Source organism: Artemia franciscana, unplaced genomic scaffold (genome assembly GCF_032884065.1).
Source record: "Artemia franciscana unplaced genomic scaffold, ASM3288406v1 PGA_scaffold_33, whole genome shotgun sequence".
NCBI classification, from domain to species: domain Eukaryota; kingdom Metazoa; phylum Arthropoda; class Branchiopoda; order Anostraca; family Artemiidae; genus Artemia; species Artemia franciscana.
In genome coordinates, this window is record NW_027062668.1 from 563,564 (window position 1) to 587,505 (window position 23,942).

General features: G+C 36.0%; 1 protein-coding gene and 1 pseudogene across 2 annotated transcripts in view; one reads left to right on the plus strand and one right to left on the minus strand.

Moving 5' to 3' along the window:
• LOC136041708 (xaa-Pro dipeptidase-like) overlaps nt 1-23,942 on the minus strand; it is a 125,427-nt gene that overhangs the window by 34,734 nt on the left and 66,751 nt on the right. For both annotated transcript variants that reach the window (XM_065726448.1, XM_065726447.1), the window contains exon 7: nt 3,073-3,322. In XM_065726448.1, the coding sequence (XP_065582520.1) occupies nt 3,073-3,322 (250 nt within the window). The remainder of the gene's footprint in view (nt 1-3,072; nt 3,323-23,942) is intronic.
• On the plus strand, nt 3,532-19,049 carry LOC136041707 (larval cuticle protein LCP-17-like; annotated as a pseudogene).

The following is a 23,942-nucleotide window of genomic DNA, read 5'->3' on the forward strand; positions in this document are numbered from 1 at the left end:
AAATCCGAGGGTGATTCCGTAATCAAAAATATTGATGACAATCGGAACAGCAAACATTACATACAGCACAACAATTCAGACCTTCCTTTTCAACCAATAGTCCGTTGATCATCACTGATCCGGAGGTGATTCCGTAAAACATTGGTGTCAGTCACAACAGAAAACGTTACATACTGCTTAACAATTCAGACCTTCCTCTTTCAACCGATGGTCCGTTGATCATTACTGATTAGAAGATCATTCCGTAAAACATTTATTGTTGTCAGTCGCAGCAGTATACGTTACACACTGCACAACAGTTCAAACCTTCCTTTTTCAACCAATGGTCCGTTGATCATTACTGATCCTGAGGTGATTCCGCAAAACATTTATTGGTGTCAGTTCCAACAGCATACGTTACACACTGCACAACAATTCAGACTGTCTTTTTCAACCACTGGTCCTCGATCATTACAGATCCAAAGGTGATTCCGTAAATCAAAAACATAAAAAAATAAAATGCCTACAACATTGGCTTTATTTATGGTTGATCAAATATTCTGTCCAGAAAAGCTTTCACGAGTAACCCTACCACAAATAGGCTTCCGAAATAATAGGCCGTGGCTTTCACAGTTTCTAAGATCTTTTTGCACCTCCAAGACCTTACACAAACCAGTATCGTTCAAATTCACCATACTATTACCATTTACCATAATGATTTCCGGCACTGCTTTTAGTTTATGACTGCATGCTAATAAAGTAACAAGAAGATCCAGTTTAGGTATAGAGACTTGACAATCAAGCCCTTCTCTTTAGTTACAAAAACTACATTCATGCTAATATCAAATAGACACAAAGGTTACTCAATACCATCAAACTGGTTCCATTTCACAGTCAGAGAGGAATAAGGTAGCAATTGCAAAATTACAATAGTTTCAGAAAATTAGCTCTATTTATCTGTCGAATACTAAAAGAATTTAAAAAAAGCTTGGATGATGTATCACCCTACAAAATCAAAAACATCCCTCTACAGCTTTAGATGATAGTTGCACCAGTAGCTGTAATCTAGCAAAGAACAGACCGTTGCCCATATTACTACCACTAACAACTCACTGCAGCACCAAGCCGCCTGTGGCTGACACAGCTACACACGCTCCTCCTCCTTCTCAATTTATCCTCCCCTCTTTATACCCTCCCAAGAAGTTCCCAATCCTATTAAATTTAAAATTTTCTAAAATTGAAAAAATGTGTTTTTGGGAAACTATTTTATTGTAAGTGTTTTTCGTGTTATATTTTTTATTATTTTCTTTGCTGAAGACAGCCCTTAGATATAGGGCCGAAATATTCAAACAGATTTCGTGCATTCACTGTCTTGGGAAAAAAAAGTCATCATTATTCTCTCTTCTGTATTTGAAACTATTTTGTGACAAAAATTTCTCATTTTTCGCTATTTTGAAAGTTTTTTATTCGTGTTCTATTCAACATCAATTTGTAATCATAAAAAGATATTTTCAAAATTTGGAAAAAGAGCATAAAACCTCGTTATAATGAAGTGAAATTGAAATACAAATATCCACTCTAAAAAACAAGGAAAATCATATTTTTGCGGGGATGAAATTGGTATTTCCTTTAGCTTTTAACTTTTTTTTATAACAGGCCTCATCACGTCAGCACATTGAGTTTGAGAACAAGTTTCTAATGTACTTTCTGTTTCAAACACTTCTTCATCATCTTCTTGTCAACAGCTCATGACAGCGCAAAGCTACCTGCGGCCGATACAGCGAACAACTGTGTCAATTTCTTCACTTGGCTCCAGAGAGAAGGGGTTACAACAGGTAGGTTTGGAATATAGCCCTCTGAGATTCTAACACGGGCTGTATCGTCTACGCTGGAACTAAAGGCTGGTAGGCTTAATAAATTGGCAGATGGTTTTGTTGCTAAAATAATCTTGCTCAATTAAGCTCGCAGAATTTAAAGCACACAACCTATATATTTGCGACAAGCATTTATGCTTACCGCTATTCTTAATAATAAATAAATAAATAAATATAAAAGCTAAATTTACAGCCTGAATTATTTATTTATTTGTAGGTGGTAGAGTCACAGCCAGTGAATATTGTCACCAGATGTTTATTTTGGTTTTGAGTCTAATGTATCTATTAGTCTATGGATTAACGACGATTCTTGGTCCTTAAGTCAGGGAATTTCTTGAACTATAAACTCCAAAGACTTACGGCAGGCTGAGCTTGTAGAGCCACACACTGATCCCCACCTCAAGCCAAAGGATTTTCCTACACCAAGACTCGTACTTTTGTTAGAAGGACATGCAATCTAAAGTCTAATAAGAGCCATTCGTTAGGTTTCTATTTGTAAAATCACTTGGCTGAGTTAGTTAAGTCTGCAGCCTAAATTTGCGTCAGTCAGAATTCCTTTATTGACCAATTTTTTTTTTATTGAATTCCCGTTATTATTAGCACATCTGCTATTGATTAAACATTATCAGCTGAGAGATATTAACAACAACAAAAATATTTCAAACTGTTAAGTCATATCTTCTTCGAATTTCCTATTTTTGAGCATTTCACCTCGGTGCTGAATTAATATTAAATAGCCGAACAACCAGGGCCCCTTTTAAAGCTCTGAAGATTCTAAGCGCAAACGTTTTTGCCACTCCGTTTTTGCGAGGTTTTCGCAAAAATTCAAGGATGATAGAAGCACTGAACAGATTGCAACTGAGGACCCAAAAGTAATAAAAGAGAGAGATGATGCCAAACTCTCAGCTGCCATTCTTGGGAGACATCTAACAGTTTACAAGTGGCCACGGAATTCCTGTTTTGTTTTAAAATCATTTATCTGTGGATAGGCAGCGCAACGGCAGTGACCGTGGCACTTAGACGATAAATATCATCAGGCCAGTTTTTATTAAGAAAAAAAAAATTAGTGATAATATATCACACCCCTTGGCATTGCGCGTATCTAGACTCGGGCCTATTGGTCAATCCAGACCTGTAAACAACAGAGGTCTAGTCAGTATTTTTGTTTTCTTGTTCATCAGCTAAAAACAAAGAACTTACGTAAGAATAGTACGCTCACCTTCATCATTTCTTCAACATCTCCCTTCACAATATCTGCTTTCTTCAGATCTTCAAGCATCACTCTATTGGCTAGTAGATGCATATCTGTCCAGGATACCCCAGGCTTAACAGCAGCAATAACTGCACGATTGGCTCTGAGGACTGCATTGTAGATCACCTTCTGCTTTTCCGTGAAGACCCCGTTAGCCGGAAAGGAGCAGGTAATATCAGAATCATAGCCGCAATATTCTGCTCCCATATCGAAAAGCCTAAAATAATTTGTCAAAGCATATGAAAAAGAGGTAAGATAGAATGGATGCCAGCTATTAGTGAAATATGACAGCACTATTTAAAGTTGACCAAGTCCAGGATAGAAAAAAAATGTTAAATATATTTATTTCAAAATTTGAGTGACTAAAATTATGAATATTGCTTTGGTCCGTTGATTTTTGAATTAAAATCAAGCTGCCATCAAGTCATGGCTAATCGGAGAAAAACCAAGACAGATAGTCTGAGTAAGAGGCGAAGCTGGCCTGATAATGTAAGACGGGGGACATGTGCTAAGCCAATGTGGTCTAAGAAGCAAACAAGGGCACTGGAGGATCCAGGTGAGACCCCTCCCCGTCATTTGGTCTAAATGCAGTTTGCAATCGCATTCATGGGAATATCAAGAAAAAATAGGGTAAGAATTCTATCCATCCTCATCTTAAAATGCTTGATCCATGCCTGCCCATGAGAGAGAGCTAGCACGAGGATTGTTCCCCGCTCCCCTATTCCCAAAAGACAAGAAATGCCCAGGGAAAAGTATATTTTTAGGATTTGGAAGCAAGTTTTACTTTTTTTATATTATTTTTTCAGCCCCCCTCCTCTCTCAGAGAAATGTCACAAGGCTCATACCTTACCCATGGTTTTAATAAATTGTTGCTAGTAGAAGTAAATGCAACCATGGATCATTAGCGAGAATGGATTCGACCTACTACGACCTCTGCTTTATTTTTAACTGGTTTGTTTCAAATTTTCTTCAAAAAGATATCTGAGCACTCCACTGAGCGCATTTCCGGTATTTTAGGTTTTTACTTTATCTTCCACCTTGGTATAAAAGTAGAAAATTATTTAAAATTTTAATGCTCTAGGTATTACGGTAAAACTGACCTTGCTACAAGAGGAGCTTTCCGGGTCTGTTATTTCAAAATTTTAGCCATATCATGGTTTTATCGAACGTTTTTTCTCTGTCTTTTTGTACGTCTTTACTGCATTTTTTCTCGTTGTTTATAGCGTGTTAAAAGAGAAATATTATTGTGATTAGCATAATATAATTACGTTAAACATAAATATTGAAAATAATAAACAAAGTTAAAGTCAAGGCATAGTTGAAAAGATCAGAATTTCTTTTAAACTTTCCACGTTCTCTCAAAGACTTTTTAGGAATCCAACACAATCACCTGTTACTTTTATTGAACCAAACATTACATTATGGTGCGGAAAAAACAAATAAACACAGCGCAATTGCTGAATTGAAAGTTTTTTTTTACTTTTTATTATACTTCAAAGAGGGATCTACTGTTGATTTATATGACTGGAGTTTATTTTTTCAATCCTATGTTATGCCTGAATAAAATCAAACAGTTCGTGGTAACGAACTGTAGTAAGGAGCGACCCGGCTCAATAGTAACCAAAACTCTAAAAAACGAAATTTTGATACCAATAGCTACATAAAAAAATCACATTTTAATGCTGATTTCAAATATATAACTTTCATCAAGATTAGTCTGACCTATCAAAAGTTACGAGCCTGAGAAAATTTGCCTCATTTTAGAAAATAGGGGAAAACACCCCCTAAAAGTCATACAATCTCAACGATTGTATGAATAAAAATCACACCATCAGATTCAGCGTATCAGAGAACCTTATTGTAGAAGTTTCAAGCTCCTATCTACAAAAATGTGGAATTTCGTATTTTTTGCCAGAAGACAAATCACGGACGCGTGTTTGTTTTTTGTTTTTTTTTTCCAGGGGTGATCGTATCGACCCAGTCGTCCTAGAATGTCGCGGGAGGGCTCATTCTAACGGAAATTAAAAGTTCTAGTGCCCTTTTTAAGTGACCAAAAAAATTGGAGGGCACCTAGGCCCCCTCCCACACTCATTTTTTCCCAAAAGTCACCGGATAAAAATTCTGAGATAGCCATTTTATTCGCCATAGTCAAAAAACCTAATAACTCTGTCTTTGGGGACGACTTACTACCCCGCAGTCTCCGTGGGAGGGGTTGCAAGTTACAAACTTTGACCTGTGTTTACATATAGTAATGGTTACTGGGAAGTGTACGGACGTTTTCAGGGGGATTTTTTTTGGTTTGGGAGGGAGAGTTAAGGTTGGGGGGGGTTTACGCGGGAGGATATTTCCATGGAAAAACTTCTCACGGGGGAAGAGACTTTCAATGAAGGGGGCGCAGGATTTTTTTTGCATTATTTAAAAAAAACAAGGAAAAAATAAATATGAGAAGTTTTTTCTACTGAAAGTGAGGAGCAGCATTAAAACTTAAAACGAGGAGAAATTATTGCGCATATGAGGGGTTTACCTCCTCGTAATACCTCACTCTTTACGCGAAAGCACTTTTAGTAATTTCAACTATTTATTCTACGGCCTTTGTGATTCAAGGGTCATTCTAAAGGAATTGGGACAGAATTTAAGCTTTAGTGTAAAGAGCGAGGTATCGACGAGGGGTGAACTCCCTCATATACGCAATAAAAATATACGAATATACAAGTTCGTTACGTAAGTTAATTCGTAAATTACGTATATTTTTAGTTAAAAAATTAGAGGGCAGCTAGGCTTCCTCCCTCTCTCCTTTTTTCTCAAAACCTTCCGATTAAAATTATGAGAAAGCCATTTAGCCAAAAAGAAATTAATATGCAAATTTCGTTTTAATTATTTATGTGCGGAGAGCCAAGATCAAAACATGCATGAATTAAAAAACGTCCAGAAATTAAGTAACAAAAAACAAGTTTTTTTAAATGAAAGTAAGAGGCGACATTAAAACTTAAAACGAACAGAAATTACTCCGTATATGAAAGGGGCTTTTCTTCCTCAACGCCCCGCTCTTTACGCTAAAGTTTTTTCCTTTTTTAAAAAAGTAGAGCTTAGAGAAAGTGTCAAACTTTAGCGTACAGAGGGAGGCATTGAGGAAGAAAAGCCCCTTTCGTATACGGAGTAATTTCTGTTCGTTTTAAGTTTTAATGTCATTCCTTACTTTCATTTAAAAAACTTGTTTTTATTTAATTTAATTTTCTACAAAATCAATTGTATGTTGTTTTTCCTATATATTACTTTGTATGTTTTGTTTAGTGCTGGGCGATAACTTGATTGAACGGTATACCGATATTTTTACTATCGATATTTTTTTTTCTTTAATTAACTTCAAGTTTTGCCAAAATTCAATAACAAAAATTGTAATTAAAGAGTAATTTTGCGCAATGTTTTCCTAATTTTGAATATAATACAAAAAACTTCCATAATATGAATGAATATTCCAAAAACCCTGATTTGGAATTACTTAGGATCAGGATGAAGAAAAATCAGATACTGGCTATTTTTGGCTATTCGAAATCGGCCGCATGTCAATATTTTCCCCTGACAGTTGGTTCTGCCTTTCAGCGATGAAATAAAAAATATTATTTTCCAGTGAAAGTGAGGAGCAGCATTAAAACTCAAAAGAACAATAACTGTTCCGTGCCTGAGGGGGATAACCCATCCTCAATACCTCGCTCTTCACAACAAAATTTCTTTTTGTATTTTTAAAATCTCTTTACTCTAATCAAACAGCTGTTTTATTTCAGCAGTTGTCATTAAATAAATGAGAAAAAAGTTACAAGTAGCGTAAAAAACGAGGTATTGAGGAGAGCGACCACTCCTCATACAAGAGACAATTTCGGTTTGTTTTGACTTTGGATGCTGCTCCTTACTTTTATTTAAAACAAAATAATTTTTTATTTAATTATTTTTCAAATAATGCAGAAAATCCACCTTTTCTCTCCAAGGAAATCCCTCCCAAGAAAATTCATCCTTGGAAAGGTCCTCCCGAGTATTCTTACTACATAATATGGAGAATAATTGTACCTAACACGTAAGGCATGCAGACCCATTACTTTACCCTCACCCCCAATGTGCAATTATATAATCTAAATTTATTTCTTCTTTTTATCATACTTAGGTATATTTCATTAGGATTGACCGTTAGAAAAACATATTAGAAGATTATTAGGCAGGGGGTATATCATAAAAGTGCCAAATCATGTGTCAAGGGTGGTAGAGGAATATGCTTCGTCCACATTTCTAATTGTGCCATCATCAACCCTAATCAGCGTCAGTGTCTTTAATTCTACCATCTCTTTTTATCAGTTTTATCAGTTGTTTCTCCCTTTTATCATACTTAGGTATATTTCATTAGGATTGACCGTTAGAAAACATATTAGAAGATTATTAGGTAGGGGGTATATCATACAAGTGCCAAATCATGTGTCAAGAGTGGTAGAGGAATATGCTCCGTCCACATTTCTAATTGTGCCATCATCAACCCTAATCAGCGTCAGTGTCTTTAATTCTACCATCTCTTTTTATCAGTTTTATCAGTTGTTTCTCCCTTTTATCATACTTAGGTATATTTCATTAGGATTGACCGTTAGAAAACATATTAGAAGATTATTAGGTAGGGGGTATATCATAAAAGTGCCAAATCATGTGTCAAGGGTGGTAGAGGAATATGCTTCGTCCACATTTCTAATTGTGCCATCATCAACCCTAATCATCGTCAGTGTCTTTAATTCTACCATCTCTTTTTATCAGTTTTATCAGTTGTTTCTCCCTTTTATCATACTTAGGTATATTTCATTAGGATTGACCGTTAGAAAACATATTAGAAGATTATTAGGTAGGGGGTATATCATACAAGTGCCAAATCATGTGTCAAGAGTGGTAGAGGAATATGCTCCGTCCACATTTCTAATTGTGCCATCATCAACCCTAATCAGCGTCAGTGTCTTTAATTCTACCATCTCTTTTTATCAGTTTTATCAGTTGTTTCTCCCTTTTATCATACTTAGGTATATTTCATTAGGATTGACCGTTAGAAAACATATTAGAAGATTATTAGGTAGGGGGTATATCATACAAGTGCCAAATCATGTGTCAAGAGTGGTAGAGGAATATGCTCCGTCCACATTTCTAATTGTGCCATCATCAACCCTAATCAGCGTCAGTGTCTTTAATTCTACCATCTCTTTTTATCAGTTTTATCAGTTGTTTCTCCCTTTTATCATACTTAGGTATATTTCATTAGGATTGACCGTTAGAAAACATATTAGAAGATTATTAGGTAGGGGGTATATCATACAAGTGCCAAATCATGTGTCAAGAGTGGTAGAGGAATATGCTCCGTCCACATTTCTAATTGTGCCATCATCAACCCTAATCAGCGTCAGTGTCTTTAATTCTACCATCTCTTTTTATCAGTTTTATCAGTTGTTTCTCCCTTTTATCATACTTAGGTATATTTCATTAGGATTGACCGTTAGAAAACATATTAGAAGATTATTAGGTAGGGGGTATATCATACAAGTGCCAAATCATGTGTCAAGAGTGGTAGAGGAATATGCTCCGTCCACATTTCTAATTGTGCCATCATCAACCCTAATCAGCGTCAGTGTCTTTAATTCTACCATCTCTTTTTATCAGTTTTATCAGTTGTTTCTCCCTTTTATCATACTTAGGTATATTTCATTAGGATTGACCGTTAGAAAACATATTAGAAGATTATTAGGTAGGGGGTATATCATACAAGTGCCAAATCATGTGTCAAGAGTGGTAGAGGAATATGCTCCGTCCACATTTCTAATTGTGCCGTCATCAACCCTAATCAGCGTCAGTGTCTTTAATTCTACCATCTCTTTTTATCAGTTTTATCAGTTGTTTCTCCTTTTTATCATACTTAGGTATATTTCATTAGGATTGACCGTTAGAAAACATATTAGAAGATTGTTAGGTAGGGGGTATATCATAAAAGTGCCAAATCATGTGTCAAGGGTGATAGAGGAATATGCTTCGTCCACATTTCTAATTGTGCCATCATCAACCCTAATCAGCGTCAGTGTCTTTAATTCTACCATCTCTTTTTATCAGTTTTATCAGTTGTTTCTCCCTTTTATCATACTTAGGTATATTTCATTAGGATTGACCGTTAGAAAACATATTAGAAGATTATTAGGTAGGGGGTATATCATAAAAGTGCCAAATCATGTGTCAAGGGTGGTAGAGGAATATGCTTCGTCCACATTTCTAATTGTGCCATCATCAACCCTAATCAGCGTCAGTGTCTTTAATTCTACCATCTCTTTTTATCAGTTTTATCAGTTGTTTCTCCTTTTTATCATACTTAGGTATATTTCATTAGGATTGACCGTTAGAAAACATATTAGAAGATTATTAGGTAGGGGGTATATCATACAAGTGCCAAATCATGTGTCAAGAGTGGTAGAGGAATATGCTCCGTCCACATTTCTAATTGTGCCGTCATCAACCCTAATCAGCGTCAGTGTCTTTAATTCTACCATCTCTTTTTATCAGTTTTATCAGTTGTTTCTCCTTTTTATCATACTTGGGTATATTTCATTAGGATTGACCGTTAGAAAACATATTAGAAGATTGTTAGGTAGGGGGTATATCATACAAGTGCCAAATCATGTGTCAAGAGTGGTAGAGGAATATGCTCCGTCCACATTTCTAATTGTGCCGTCATCAACCCTAATCAGCGTCAGTGTCTTTAATTCTACCATCTCTTTTTATCAGTTTTATCAGTTGTTTCTCCTTTTTATCATACTTGGGTATATTTCATTAGGATTGACCGTTAGAAAACATATTAGAAGATTGTTAGGTAGGGGGTTTATCATACAAGTGCCAAATCAGTGTCAAGAGTGGTAGAGGCATATGCTCCGTCCACATTTCTAATTGTGCCGTCATCAACCCTAATCAGCGTCAGTGTCTTTAATTCTACCATCTCTTTTTATCAGTTTTATCAGTTGTTTCTCCTTTTTATCATACTTAGGTATATTTCATTAGGATTGACCGTTAGAAAACATATTAGAAGATTATTAGGTAGGGGGTATATCATACAAGTGCCAAATCATGTGTCAAGAGTGGTAGAGGAATATGCTCCGTCCACATTTCTAATTGTGCCGTCATCAACCCTAATCAGCGTCAGTGTCTTTAATTCTACCATCTCTTTTTATCAGTTTTATCAGTTGTTTCTCCTTTTTATCATACTTAGGTATATTTCATTAGGATTGACCGTTAGAAAACATATTAGAAGATTATTAGGTAGGGGTATATCATACAAGTGCCAAATCATGCGTCAAAGGGTGGTAGAGGAAGATGCTCCGTCCACATTTCTAATTGTGCCGTCATCGACCCTAATCAGCGTCAGTGTCTTTAATTTTACCATCTCTTTTTATCAGTTTTATCTGTTGTTTCTCCTTTTTATCATACTTAGGTATATTTCATTAGGATTGACCGTTAGAAAACATATTAGAAGATTATTAGGTAGGGGGTATATCATACAAGTGCCAAATCATGTGTCAAGGGTGGTAGAGGAATATGCTCCGTCCACATTTCTAATTGTGCCATCATCAACCCTCATCAGCGTCAGTGTCTTTAATTCTACCATCTCTTTTTATCAGTTTTATCAGTTGTTTCTCCTTTTTATCATACTTGGGTATATTTCATTAGGATTGACCGTTAGAAAACATATTAGAAGATTATTAGGTAGGGGGTATATCATACAAGTGCCAAATCATGTGTCAAGGGTGGTAGAGGAATATGCTCCGTCCACATTTCTAATTGTGCCGTCATCAACCCTAATCAGCGTCAGTGTCTTTAATTCTACCATCTCTTTTTATCAGTTTTATCAGTTGTTTCTCCTTTTTATCATACTTGGGTATATTTCATTAGGATTGACCGTTAGAAAACATATTAGAAGATTATTAGGTAGGGGGTATATCATACAAGTGCCAAATCATGTGTCAAGAGTGGTAGAGGAATATGCTCCGTCCACATTTCTAATTGTGCCGTCATCAACCCTAATCAGCGTCAGTGTCTTTAATTCTACCATCTCTTTTTATCAGTTTTATCAGTTGTTTCTCCTTTTTATCATACTTGGGTATATTTCATTAGGATTGACCGTTAGAAAACATATTAGAAGATTATTAGGTAGGGGGTATATCATACAAGTGCCAAATCATGTGTCAAGAGTGGTAGAGGAATATGCTCCGTCCACATTTCTAATTGTGCCGTCATCAACCCTAATCAGCGTCAGTGTCTTTAATTCTACCATCTCTTTTTATCAGTTTTATCAGTTGTTTCTCCTTTTTATCATACTTGGGTATATTTCATTAGGATTGACCGTTAGAAAACATATTAGAAGATTGTTAGGTAGGGGGTATATCATACAAGTGCCAAATCATGTGTCAAGAGTGGTAGAGGAATATGCTCCGTCCACATTTCTAATTGTGCCGTCATCGACCCTAATCAGCGTCAGTGTCTTTAATTCTACCATCTCTTTTTATCAGTTTTATCAGTTGTTTCTCCTTTTTATCATACTTAGGTATATTTCATTAGGATTGACCGTTAGAAAACATATTAGAAGATTATTAGGTAGGGGGTATATCATACAAGTGCCAAATCATGTGTCAAGAGTGGTAGAGGAATATGCTCCGTCCACATTTCTAATTGTGCCATCATCAACCCTAATCAGCGTCAGTGTCTTTAATTTTACCATCTCTTTTTATCAGTTTTATCTGTTGTTTCTCCTTTTTATCATACTTAGGTATATTTCATTAGGATTGACCGTTAGAAAACATATTAGAAGATTATTAGGTAGGGGGTATATCATACAAGTGCCAAATCATGTGTCAAGGGTGGTAGAGGAATATGCTCCGTCCACATTTCTAATTGTGCCGTCATCAACCCTCATCAGCGTCAGTGTCTTTAATTCTACCATCCATACCGAGTACCCATATCCATGCCAAATAGCCTCACCTATGTGCATGATACTAGCCGAGCAAGATGATAGGTAGTGAATGGAATCAAACATCTATGAGAAAAAAAACTGGCAGATGATATGAAGATTCTTAGCACCGAGTCGCGAGAGGCTTCTTCCTTAAGAAAAACTTGACAACCTTGCAAACAGATATATAAGAGTTAGAAGATTTTATGGTTCATCAGTCAGTTCACTTGCAAAGCTCCATCATCAAGTTAGGATAAATCATGAAAGTCGTAAGTGGATCATACACTGTCTAATATATACAGGGCATAGTGCAAAAATAAATCAAGTCTAATTTCGACCCCCAAAACTTTGAGCCCGTCAAGAGTTTTATTTCTTTTTTTGTTTTTCAATTTTATTCAAACTTAACAAACTGATATTCTTAGCCGATCCACCTTCTCCTCACTTACATTATTGGACAGGAGACTACGTCAAACCAGAGTTTCTTACCCAGACGCAGCCATTACCCTATGGGGAGAGGGGCACCAAATGCAAAGGATGTAGCTGGCACGAACATGGGAATTTGAATAAAAAGCACCAGAAATTTGAGAAATTTTGGGATTTCCAGGAGGGCACTCCCCCCCCTACTCCCTAGAGTGTGGACGTTGATCTCTGAGCATTGGTAGCTAATCTCTAGATATTTACAAATTATGTCCTTTTCTGTTTGTTTGTTTTTTTTACTATAAATTGATAATTGATTAAATAGTTTTGTCAAAAAATTTCCTATGCCAAAACCATATTGGGTTAACTTTCGGCACTTAAACGATTGAAACTTTAGTAGAGTTATATATAACTGAAAAGGAAGATTCAAATCAAAATCTTGGTGTTCTGGCTTTGGTTCTCGCGGCTCTTTTGTTCCCTGGAACAATTATGGGATTCCCCTAGCTAGCTAATCTGTTCAGAAATCTTTTCATTTAAAATTTGCTCAGACTTAAAACTAGACTTCAATAATAAAGTAAGGGGTAAATATCAAATTTGAACAAAGATGACATTTTTTTTTTAGTTTTGCCAATGTATTTCACTACATCAAAAATATTATAAGCCCTGATGTAACCAGATTAGAATTTTCCACGTCAAATTAAAGAAAATCAGTCCAAACCAATGAATCATAGTTGAATCAACAAAACATTATCAACATTTTTAAAAATGATTAAAAAAAATTGATTAAATTGATTAAAATCTACATCGAGCAGATATAAAGTCATATAATAAGTGAAACTTGAACGGACATAACGGACAGAACATTCGGCCTGAACGGACGAATAAAGGAAATATAAGTGTATAAAGGAGAAAATAAATTTAAGTTTGCGTGGATCACAAAAAGCAGTTTTAACCCTCTCCCCCTCTTAGTCTTTCCCCCAAGTCAAAATTGGAGGTCCATTTGGCATCCCTAACACTCCCTTTCCCATCAAGTTTGTCAAGATTTAGTAGCCTAAATTGATTAAAATCTACATCGAGCAGAAATAAAGTCATACAATAGGTGAAACCTGAACGAACAGAAATGATTATGGGCGAATAAAGGAAATATAAAACAAACTTATTCGTTCTAGATTTTTAATCACAGTGATGAATATATTCAAAGATATTCCTGTTAAAGCAAAATCTAATAAAGGCTCAAATCTAATAGTTATTTCATATCAATAAAAATAATTCAATTGTCCGAAACAAGTTAATATTTTTACTGAGTTTGTAAACCAGAGTTATCGTTGCGTTCCCTGTCAAACATAGAATTATGCAGCAAGTTACCAGCAGTAAGCGAATCTAAGAGGGCAAGATATTTTTTTCATTAGGTTTACTATTTTTAGAGCTAAAACAAAGTTAATTTTTAAGGGAAAAAGTTTAAATCTGTCAATTTTAGAGGAAGAAATATAATGCTACGCTATGCTTTTCTTTAAATTTCCTTAAAGAATAGCAAAATTTACCTATTTTCGAATGTTTTCGACGTATTCTTCATTCTGAAAAAATACAAAGCAAATTTCATCGATTTAACTAGACAGACGAATAAAGCTGTCTCAGATATCGAATGATACTAAAATTGTTTTCTTGTCATGGAATTTTAATGTTGTAGAACTGCAGAAAAACAGCAAATAAAACCGAGCACAGACCGATGTAAAACCGTTGTAGCCTAATTTAGGACGTTATTACCCCGCCAATCGGGAACGATCTAAAATGGCCGTCTTCAAAACGATTTGCTACTTATTCTAGTTTTTTTTCGAAAGGGAGTTAAAAATTGACAAAGATTCCTTTACTGAATTCGAATTTTTGTCACAGCCACACATACTTTGTGACCATGGCCGTATCCCGGGGGAGGGGTACTTGGTTTGAACGCCCGATCGCCAAAATCTTTCGGTAACGGAAAAATTTTTGGGGACAAGGCTATACCATATTATTAACAACAATTTTTACATATATATATATTTTTTTAATCTTAAATCCCCGAAGAACAATCTATTTTCCACTAAAAGCGTATCGTGTTATTTCCACTTATCAGTACAATCCCGAAGGATTCAGTTACACCTGTCTTTAATATTGACGAAGAATATACTAGTGGCGTCAATGCACAAAAGTTTAGGGGAGGGGGGGCTAAACTTTATTTTTGAATGTCAAAGGAACAGAAAAAATCTGTCACTTTTTTTTATGAAAATACCAAGAAACATTTTTCAATAAAAATACTCCAAAAAATGTATTTTCCAAAATCTTGGAAGCGAAAAAATCTAGAGAGGGACACAGGCCTTCCCCCCTCAATTGACAGAATCGAAGATTTCGTAAGTGGACATCTTCTTTAAACAGCCTAAAATGTTTTTTTTCTTTTTAATGAGAGTAGAGAAAACACTAAATCAGCCTCACATCAAGCCTCAAAGAACATAAAGGAAACTAAAAAAAAGTAATGAAGCCACATTTTCTTTTCATTCGAAAATACTTGTGAATTATCACGTAGACTTCTTCCAAATTGATGCTAGCAGACCCTTCAATCCAAGCCTGCATCCGTTTCTAGAATGCTAATCATTGTATAACCCGAACAAGGGTACCCGAATTTTTTTTTAAGAAGGATGGACTACAGCAATCTCCCCCAGGGGGAGGGGGGCTGGAAATTGGAAAAGAATCCCAGAAAAGCGTAAAATTTTCCAACTATGCAGTGTTTGCCTATTTATCAGCTATCTATGGTCTTCCAAGGGATTCCTCCATCACAGGGTTCCTAGAATCCTATTATTCTAAGTAATCGTATAATACCAAAAGTAGCTACTGTCAATTACTTCATTAAAATTTTAAATTTCAAAACAACTTGAGAATCTGAGAAGCTCGTAACCCCAAGGATCATGAATTGGAGGATCATTAATTTATTAATTACAGGATCATTAATTTAGGGAATCATTAATTTTTATTTTATTTGCAGTTCGCACTCGCTGCCTTAATTGCTTTTGCAGCTGCTCGTCCAGCTTCGTCCGATGGGGAGGCAGCAGCAGAGACTGTAGCGGAGGAGTACGAAGCGAATCCCGAGGATGGAAACTTACAAGTGGTCCTACAAAACCAGCAACGGCATTGAGCGAATTGAAAGTGGAGCACAAAAACAAATCACCCCAGAAGATGCCGGAATGACTCAACAAGGACAATGGTCCTACCAGGCCCCTGATGGAACAGAGGTTAGATTACATTCTTTAAAGACCTAAGGACAGGGAAATGAAAAATAACCGTTTGAATCGGCTAAGTGGCAACTTACAAAACCAAATATAATTTCGGATTTATTTTCGGATTATTTCAAATATAATTTCGGATTACTTAATTGAAAACGGAAATAAAATTTCGGATTTTAAAAATCCCAAATTAAATTGATAAACCTCCCATTGCGCTTGTGGGTTTTCTTCACTTTGAGTTGCATCCCAAATGAGGTTTTCTTCCCATGACATTTTTAACCTTTCTTTCCATCGGCTGAAAGTGAGTTGAGAGGGGGGCAGCGAAAGCAGTTTCCAATGAGAGCATGAGTCTTTTTTTTTAATCCCCACGACGTGGAGGAAAACATATTAAAACGTGCTATTTCAAGCTTACAAAAATATTTTTTTTTAAATCTCTAACGATATTTCAAATATTTTAAAATATCGTAGCTTGTAATGACCTCAATAAACTAATAATGAATTGTTGCGGGTTTTCAGAGAAAAATTGAGGGGTTTAGGCGAGCTGGTAAAAAAAGGGCAAAGATTTTAAAAACAAATTGCCGGAAAAGCATCATGTTTTTTCAGAAGTTACCAACCAAGTCATTGACATACTATTACTTATAAAAGTAAATTTAAATAACTAGTAACTGGGATGATTCAACCTTGACTAGCAATGGAGATGCTTTTTGAAGAAGGCTCAACCGGTTCTAAATTAATTCAAGAAAGTAATTTATGGACTATGTCCAAAAGCAAAAGTGATTGCGAAGCTACTATGGCCTTGAAAAATTGCAATAAAAGGAAGTGGATGCGGAGTGCCTGTCACAGGTATTAACAAATTAACACTTTTTGCAACGTTTTCGTTTGACGTTTTACGGAAAAACTGGAGTGCAGATAAGCCAATCAAACAACAAAAAATTGCTTTTTTAGTATGTTAAAGAAAACGAGATTTCCAATCAGCTGATTCCTTGGGTAGTCTGTTCACAACCCCCTCCCCCATAATTTAGGGGTTTTAATTGTTTTCTAAGTTTTACACTTATACAGGTATATTTGGAGAGGAGGGGGTGGCCCTCGGGCATAAACCCTAACTGGAATCTCAATATGTTTAATTGGCTTTCGGTTTTGGCTTTCGGTTTTCGGAGTGAAGCAAATACAAAGCAAAAATGGATTTTAATTTGAGATAAATTTCAAATTAAAATTTGTAAACACGGTTTTAATCTGAAGTGAATTAATATGGAAATAAATGGTTGCAATGGAGTTTAGCTTTCTTCTGTTGAAAATAGCATTTAAAGGATAAGGATCACGGAGAAAACTATTGTTTCTAGTTTTTTTCGGAGGATACTCTGTTTAAATACAAAATATGTTAATTATTAATTTATTCGAGTCGGTTTATTTCATAATGCAATTTACGCAATTTAGTTGGTAATCGCGATTTACTTGGGAATCATAAGGAAGGGGACATTCATTTTTTTTAAATGATAATCATAGATGCAAAGATATGGAATGGGGGATTTTATCGGAGGATTTGCCTTGGGCCACCAAGAGAATCTCGAGGAAGAAGTTAACAACAATCGGAATATTTGGGGCAGAACATACGTTGTTGAAGACCTAAATTTAGATTCAAGAAGAGATTTGCAGACACCGTAGTTTCGGGAGATCTTTTTAAGTAATCTAACATTTAATTAATTAATTAAATTTAAAAATTAGTTTCAGTAACCTAACATTTCACCATCAGGAAAAGAGAGGCAATCGAGTCTAGTTCTATGTTCTCTAGATCTCTCAGGGATAATCTTCTGACTGATCCAAAAGGATCTATGCTATTATTTTGCAGTTAGCTACAGGCATTAAATAAAATAAGAATTAAACATACAACACTGAACAAATGATCGAATGTTTCAAAGTAGTAGAACTGATTAATCAAAAACTTCCGAATATTTTGATTTGTTTAGCTTTGTATTTAATCAAAAATATAATAAATTGATTCTGGTCATGAGAACGTCTATGAAAACTAGTTATCAGACATCATTCAAACTTCGTGGAAGGTAAGAAAAAGAGTGCGAGTTGGTTTATTTCGGTGTCCACAGATAAAATATGCTATGCCAGACATTAGGACACCTACCACAAAAGTTATTAGATCTAAAACACACTTGTTGGACAATAAGAGCTTGTTTCTTAGCTAGAGCCATTTAGGGGTCCCAACTAGATGCATTGTGGACAAGGGAAGCAAGATGGGGTCTGGTCATCACGATATCAACCGGACTAAGGTACCGGATCTCATCTTGGTTGGAAGTAAGAGAAAGTGTCTTAATCATGTCTTTGGGATTTAATAACAGATTAGGTCTATGTGGGGGAACAAGGCCATACCTAGGTGGTTTAGAGGTTAACCCCACCTCCCCCCGAAATGCCTGCCTGACTCATAAAACCGTAAAAAATGCATACAAAAAATTTGTGATGCGTTTCCAATTTTTTGTAACCCTCTACCCCCCCCCCCCCAAAAAAAAAAACACCCCACTCCCAAGAAAAATTCTGGCTACGGCCTTAAGGAACAACATCTCGATATTTTTGTTGATCACAAGTATACAGAACCAGCAATGTTTGTCAGCTCTTAACAAAACTTGCTGGAAAGAAACTCTTCAAAATACTGTGTGTTCATAGAAGTTCAAAACTGACCCCGACCAATTATTTTTTTTCTTTCGCGTTTTATTGTAGACACGCAGTATAATTTGTCGTACACCTTTACCGAAAGTCAAGAACTTAAGTAAAAATACAAGTTTGTTCAAGAAATCCAATCTACCTTTGACTCAGAGGTATCCAGAGGGATACCCTGTTTGAACCCTCTCCCCTTCCCAAAATTTTTGCCCGACTCGTACAAAAAAAATGTAATCAAATTTTTGCTACGTTTTTTAAAATTTATTTACCCTCCCCCTTTCCCGCAAACAAAAGTCCCGAATATGGCCGTGCTTGCCAGATACCTATAACACATCAAAACAACAGTAAAATATTTAAATTATTTTTTTTAGGTCGTTTTCAAGTTCACTGCTGATGAAAACGGATATCAACCAGACAGCGCCCTCCTCCCAGTTCCTCCTCCAATGCCTGCACATGTTGTCAAGCTTCTCGAATCCATTGCAAGAAGAGCTAAAGCATAAGAAATTTCCACTCAAAAAGGTGACGGTCCGCGAGTGAATGAGAGGAGAGAATGACCTTATTTTTGATACTGGCTTTGATCAAAATTTGATTAAAAATTTAACATTTTGACATAACTAGTTCCAAGTCTTTAGTAGAATGTTCACTACTAAAATATCACTGCTATATGAACATCTATATGGATAGGTTCATTCTTTAAGGGCTGATGGGATGACAATGGGTAAATATAGTGTAGGTCACTTTGATTATTACATCAGTCTAATTTCAATTCGACACCCAAGATGACAAGATAAAGGCTTGATTGTAGGACAATCTAAATTTTAGCATACTAAATTTAAAACAATGTTTATCACGAGGAGCCCAAGGTGCCAGCATTTCCCCTTGAAACTTTTTTTTTTTTTTTGAATTTCTAGGTAATTCCAATTCAAATTATCAAATGTTTCTTTATAACTGTTCTCCCTGATTTTTTAAACATTGCCCCCTTTTCGAAAGCATTTCCAGATTCGTTTCGTATGTCTTTCCTACGCAACACCAAAACATTCATCTCCTCACCCTTAAATTTGTCATGCTTGCAGCAGTAGCTGCAACCTAGTAAAGAGTGAACCATAGCCCATAGTAACTAAAATTTAAAAACCACGTTTTTTGAAAAAAAATCCGTAATGAAAAAAAAAGCCATCTGACACTGATTCAGGAATAGAAACTGTTATTTCGCTTTTTTTAAAAGTAAAAGTTTATTGGGAAAAGAAATTGATGGTGATTTCGAAAAAATCTGAAAACCCTGAAAAATGGCGTCAGATCAAAATGAAAATTGTACCATTGGAATTAAAACCTTATAAAGGGAAATTCAAGTCCCCCTCCTTGAAAAACAAGGGAAATCATTTTTGCATTGGTAGCACTGATGTGTCTCCCGTTTTTATCGTTTTTTTTTTCAGGCCTAGCGGGTTACCAGAACATCATAAAGAGATGCTTAATGGTTCATTCAAAAGCTATTTCTCATATCTACTTACTTCTTACAAATTCTGCCATCTGCAAGTGCCATATAGCACTAAAAGGGCACTTTTTGTACCATTTCTCAAGGGGTTTCGTTGGCAGGCTACCAGAACATAATTGACAGATTTTTTACATCTCATATATATGATATTGCTCATGTATACGTTATTCCTATAAAAATCTGCAAGTTCCAATGACACTAATAGCGGTGCCATGTCACAAGTGGAAAAGCCTGGGCTATTGGGCAAGCACAACTTATAAGATTTATGTGTAGTGGCTCATTTGAAAGCTATTGCTCATATCTACGTGCTTTTTTTTATTGTTTCTACCATTTGTAAGTGTGATATAGCACTGAAAACAACAATTTTGGTGCCACTTCTTAAGTGGAAAAGCTCTTAAGTACAAAACAGGCACTATTGTAATAATTATGTTCCAGAACCCTTAACTGGAGGTTTACAGGAATCCTTCCCGTACAATCCCCCTCCCAACCCCCTTAGTAAGTTTCATAAATCGTCTGCTCCCCAGTAAGCTACTGTAACATTAGCAGGATACCACGCCATCAGAGATATATATTTAATGGCTCCATTAAAAGCTATTGCTTATATTTACTAGGTTTTTTTTTACACATTCTACCATCTATTAGATTTTACTGATTTCATTGTTAACTTGTTTCTTGGGAGAATTTGCAATGAGCTCATTGTCATGGTTAAAGCATTAGCTTGAACCTAGTAAAGAGCAAACCACAGCCCATAGTAACTAAAAGTTAAAAAAAACGTTAAAACGGCATCTTTTTTCTTTTCTTCTTTTTTTCAGGCCTAGTGGGTTACTAGAACATCATAGAGAGATGCTTAAGACCTCACTCAACAGCTATTTTTCCCGTGGACGTGGTTTTTATAAATTTCGCAACCTGCAAGTGCACGAAAAAAAAGGCTTTCGGTGCTGCATATAGCACTGAAAACTATACTTTTGGTGCCACTTCTTAAGTGGAAATCTTGGAAGCATAAAACGGTATCATTGTAATAATTATGGTCCAAGACCCTTAACTGGAGGTTTGCAAGAACACTTCCCACATGTTTCTCATCCAAGTCCCCTCAATAAGCTATGCTAAAGTCCTACAAAAACTAATATATTAAGTTAGACTATTACAGGCATGGTTCTGTTAGTACAGCACTGGACTTCAAATTAAATTATCATGCGTTCAATTCCTGCTTGGATTTTTTTTCAATCATTGTTTGTCCCTTCTTATGATTACTTTTCAGATATTTTTACAAATGTTATGTATTCATTTTTAAAGCTGATCCCGGGAAGGCTCATTTTACTATTACTTAGCTATTACTTTAAGTAATAGCTAATACTTAAAGTATTTTATAGTAATAGTAATATTACTAGTAATTTTATAGTAATTTATAGTAATAGCTTTACAAGCTATTACTCATATCTACGTGCTTTGTGTCAATTTTACCATACATAAGTGCCATATAGCACTAAAAACGGGACTTTCGGTGCCATTGCTTAAGTAGAAGAGTTTGGAAGCATAAAACTTTTTCTGGTGTTGTGAGACGATTTGGAGTCTACGCTTCATCATAAGTTCGTTTTTTCGTCCTAGACGTAAATACATTCTAAGGCCACGCTGGCTACAATTGACGTATGAAGCACGGAAAAAAAAAATAAAAAAATGAAATTTCCTTTCGTGAGGTTTACTTCAAAAGGTTAGATTTTGTTTGTTTTCGTTTTGCTTTACTTTTTTGAGCACTGAAGACGACTTAGCAAAGGGCCTTGGCGCAAAGGTCTCCTTCCTTAGCACAAATTGGAAAATTCTTGTTTGCGTGGCTTCATAGTGGCATCAGAGTGGACCTTTCAATAGTCTTCCTAACCGAAACTGTGACCGCTAACGGCACTGCAGAGTGACCTTGAGCTGTGGTGCCCCTCAAGGAAATTGTATCTAGAACCACTGCTTTTCCTGAGGCCAAAATAATTTCAATGATTTAAAGAATATGAAAATTGCAAATTGGAATGCTACAATTTTAAGAAATAATTACCGTTTGACTGACGAATTCAGACACTTTTAACTGACATTAATAGGAATTTCAGAAGCTCATATATCAGGGGTAGGAGAAATAAAATTCGGTGATATAAAATTCATAGGTCGGTAGAAACGGGGATAGATGGTATCCTAGCCTGGGTAAATTAGGTGTAAAGGTAAGATAATTATGTCACATAATTACAATCACAAACCACAAACAGCCAAATACAAACTTCGGAGTAAAAAATATCATAAAAGAACACAAAACTGGTAAACCGGCAGAGAATGTCAAAACCAAAACAACAAAGAAAAATCGGAGTAAACATTCGTAGGTCAATAATTTAACTGTAAAATGTCAATTAAAAAGTTAAAAAGATAAAACTGGTCAAAACTAAACTAGGAAAAGTGAAAAAAAACACTAAAAGGAACACAAAAATAAGGGAGGAACAAGCGAAAAAATACATATAAAACAAGAGCTAAGTGCTCATATGGCACTTGTGACGAGGTCGGAAGAGTCAAGAGCCTAGAGCTCATGTGCCACGAGCTCTAGCAAAATCCTAAGAATCAATAGATTAACTTAAAAGTGAAATCAGAGGCTTAATGCCGGTCGGGATTTAAAATACTAGCTCTGAGACACGAGGTCCTTCAAAGTATCAAAATTCATTAAGATCCAATCACTCACTCGTAAGTTAAAAATACCTCATGTTTTCTAATTTTTCCTCCCCTTTCAGCCCCCCAGATGGTCGAATCGGGGAAAACGACTTTATCAAGTCAAATTGTGCAGGTTCTAAACACGCCTACCAATTTTCATCGTCCTAGCACATCCAGAAGCACAAAACTCGCCAAAGCACTGGATCCCCCCTTAACTCCCCCAAAGAGATCGGATTCAGTCCGGTTACGTCAATCACGTATCTACGAAATTTTCTTTGTCTACCCACCAGGTTTTATCCCGATCTCGCCGCTCTAAGCGTTTTCCAAGATTTCCGGTTTCCCTCTCCAACTTCGGCCAATGTCACCAGATCTGGTCAGGATTTAAAATAAGAGCTCTGAGACATGATTTTCTCCTTCTTAAGTTAAAAATACCTAATTTTTTTCTATTTTTCAGAATTAACCCTCCCCTTCACCTCCCTCACAGAGATTGGATCCGTTCCGATTATGTCAATCGCATATGGAGGACTTGTGCTTATTTTTCCTACCGAGTTTCATCCCAATCCCTCCACTCTAAGCGTTTCCCAAGATTTGAGGTTTCCCCCTCCAACACCCCAATGTCACCGGATCCGGTCGGGATTCAAACTGAGAGCTCTAGGACACGATATCCTTCTAAAAACCGAATTTCACTAAGATCCGATCACACGTTCGTAAGTTAGATATACCTAACTTTTCTAATTTTTCCGAATTAACCGTCTCCCCACTCCCTCCCCAGAGGGACGAATCGGGGAATTGACTATTTCTAATTTAATTTGGTCTGGTCCCTGATGCGCCTGCCAAATTTCATCGTCCTAGCTTATCTGGAAGTGCCTAAACTAGCAAAACCGAGACCGACAGAATTTACGATCGCTATATGTGACTTGGTAAATACCAAGTGCCATAAAAAGTTTAAAGGGACACTAAAAAGTGGGGGGAGGGAAAAACAGGCGAATAAATTAAAAAAATAATTGGGTAGCACCACTACCATAGGCAGCGCTAGCGCTGCCTAAGTAAAGAGCGATGTGGGCACAATGCATTATTTATTTTATTAGTATTATTTTTTTTTGTCTTAGACCAGAGCACTTTGTATCGAATGACTTGTCGTAAAAACTTCGAAAAGGGTTCATTCAATTAGAAATTGAAATGGCTAGTTCCCTTTTTAATAAACGAAAGTGATTGGAGGGCAACTAATCCCCCTCGCACGCCCACCATTCCTCCAAACACCTCCAATCAAACTTTTGAGATGGCCATTTTATTCAGCGTTGTTAAAAGGCCCACAATTATATATTTGAGGATGACAACCCCCCCC